Source organism: Coregonus clupeaformis, chromosome 27 (assembly GCF_020615455.1).
Source record: "Coregonus clupeaformis isolate EN_2021a chromosome 27, ASM2061545v1, whole genome shotgun sequence".
NCBI lineage: Eukaryota > Metazoa > Chordata > Actinopteri > Salmoniformes > Salmonidae > Coregonus > Coregonus clupeaformis.
The window spans coordinates 21672210-21674848 of NC_059218.1; the positions used below are offsets into that span (position 1 = coordinate 21672210).

Consider the following 2639-nt stretch of genomic DNA (forward strand, 5'->3'; position numbering starts at 1 on the left):
AGTGAAAACAATCACACACAACACTAGACAAACACAACGAGAACTTATAGGACACTAATTACACTAAACGATAACAGGTGTAACAACAATCAGACAAAAGCAAACGAACATAGAAACATGCAACGGTGGCAGCTAGTATTCCGGAGACGACGAACGCCGAAGCCTGCCCGAGCAAGGAAGAGAGGCAGCCTCGGCCGAAACCGTGACAGTACCCCCCCTTGACGCGCGGCTCCAGACGTGCGCCGACTCCGGCCTCGGGGACGACCAGGAGGACGCGGAGCAGGGTGCGTCGGGTGCCCACGATGGAATTCCGTCAGGAGAGACGGGTCCAAAATGTCTCTCCTCGGCACCCAGCACCGTTCCTCCGGGCCGTACCCCTCCCACTCCACTAGATATTGGAGACCCCCCATCCGACGTCTCGAATCCAAGATGGACCGCACGGAGTACGCCGGTGCCCCCTCGATGTCCAATGGGGCGGAGGAGTCTCCCTGATCTCACTTTCTTGGAGTGGGCCAGCTACCACCGGCCTGAGAAGAGACACATGGAACGAGGGGTTAATACTTTTATACTCAACAGGTAGTTGTAATTTGTAACACACCTCGTTCAACCTTCTCAGGACTTTAAATGGCCCTACAAACCGCCGACCCAGTTTCCGACAGGGCAGGCGGAGGGGCAGGTTTCTGGTAGAGAGCCAGACTCGATCACCAGGGGCCTCATGTACAAAGACTTGCGTTGAATTCATACTAAAACATTGCGTACGGACAAAGCCATAAATGTGCGTACGCACCAAAAAAATCTGATGTATGAATCTCTGCGTACGCAGCATTCCACATACATTCTCTTTGTACATCCCAATCAACGCGAAATTGAGCGCACATGCACGAGCACCACACCACACCCTGTCTCCTCCCTCAATTAAATCAATTTAAATATGGTAATTAGTCCAATTTGGCAAAAGAAACCTGCAAGAACATGGCTAAAGCAAGCAAGAAACGAAATTTCACTGAAAACGAATTAGAGGTGCTACTATCAGAGGTAGAAACAAGAAAAAATATTTTATTTGGAAATCTGTCCTCTGGAATTAATAACAAAAGAAAGAAAAAAGAGTGGGCGAGTTTGTCTGATGCCGTCAACGCGGTGGGATCTGAGAGTCGCACCGTAAATGAACTGAAGAAGAAATGGTCAGACATAAAGGTGGAAGTTAAGCGGAGAACTGCTGCGCACCGACAAAGTGTGGGCAGAACAGGCGGTGGTACAGGAACCGATGAACTTGCACCCTTTGATCAGAGAGTTGCCTCTATTGTAGGAGACACGTTAATCTCTGGAATCGTATCCGCTGATGTAGGAGACTCGGATATACTACAGGACTGCCAGCAAGGTGACTCAGATTTATTTCCTTAACTTTGATATACATAGCCAGCCACCGTTTAATTTTAAAATGCATGCAATATAGCAAAAGGTACACCAGAGATTTCACGTATCCACTGCTTTTATTGCAAATGCGTGTACCCATTAATAAGGAACAGACTCAAATTACTGTTAAGATGTGCCTGTGTTTAATTGGACTTAGGAACCGCAGGAACGTCCACTGGCACGCACTCAGAGTCCGCACCACCTGAGCAGCCAGAGCCCATTCAGTCCAGCGTCTCCCGTGTCTCTAATGTTCCCCCAGTGCTGAAGCCCGTCCATCTGGCCGTGTCTTGACGCATGCTGTTCTGGAGTCACAACAACAAATTGTTAGGGCCATTGAAGAAATGAACAGTCACCTTAAAAATGTCACTGACGCACTCACAGAAATAAGCCATTCATTAAAAGAATTGGTCAAAAAATGAACTTTGTGTCTGAGTACCATTTATATTGTCGCAATTACACGTTGACGGGCCTGAATGGCTTGTTGATTGTGCTGCACATATACTGGTCCTGGGTCAGGGTCATCTGGCGGTGCCCCCACCTCACCAAGGGGTATGCCATGCCTGTGCGCGACATTGTGCAGCACTCCACAGGCCAGTATGATGCGGCAAACCTTGTCAGGGCGGTATAACAGCATCCCCCGGTCCTGTCAAGGCAGCGCCACCGACATTTCAGCTGCCCAATCGCCCGCTCCACAACTGACCGAGTGCGGGAATGGGCATCATTGTATCTGCGCTCTCGGTCAGTTTGTGGGTTGGTGAGGGGGTTAACAGCCACGTCTTTAGTGGATAACCACTGTCTCCTGATGGGCAGTAATAATAATTACAGACACAAACATTTTACTTTTAGATAGAACCATACATTTAAATGCATAACTTACCAAGTAGCCACCCATCGCGCACCCTGCCAGCTTGGAGTCTCATCCCAACCATGCTGTTTGTAAGGATATATGAATCATGGGTTGACCCAGGCCACCTTGCCACAATATTTGTTAGGCGCATTTGTGCATCACATATAATCTGCACATTTATTGAATGGAAATGTTTCCGATTCACATATGCAAATTCGTCTTCAGATGGCGCCTTTATAGCAATATGTGTGCAGTCGATCGCTCCGATTACATTAGGAAAACCGGCTATCGCTGCAAATTGCGCTTTGATGTTTGGCTGGTCACCTGCATCGTATGGGAACGTTATATACCTGGTAGACAAGCGGATGATGCCGTCCCA

General features: G+C 48.4%; 1 protein-coding gene across 1 annotated transcript; it reads left to right on the top strand.

Moving 5' to 3' along the window:
• The first annotated feature begins 710 nt into the window (after nucleotides 1–710).
• On the top strand, nucleotides 711–1833 carry LOC123481999 (nuclear apoptosis-inducing factor 1-like). Its single transcript, XM_045207973.1, has 2 exons — nucleotides 711–1378; nucleotides 1571–1833. The coding sequence occupies exons 1-2, from the start codon at nucleotides 973–975 to the stop codon at nucleotides 1702–1704; spliced, it is 540 nt and encodes a 179-aa protein (XP_045063908.1). The 5' UTR covers nucleotides 711–972; the 3' UTR covers nucleotides 1705–1833.
• The last annotated feature ends 806 nt before the right edge of the window (nucleotides 1834–2639 follow it).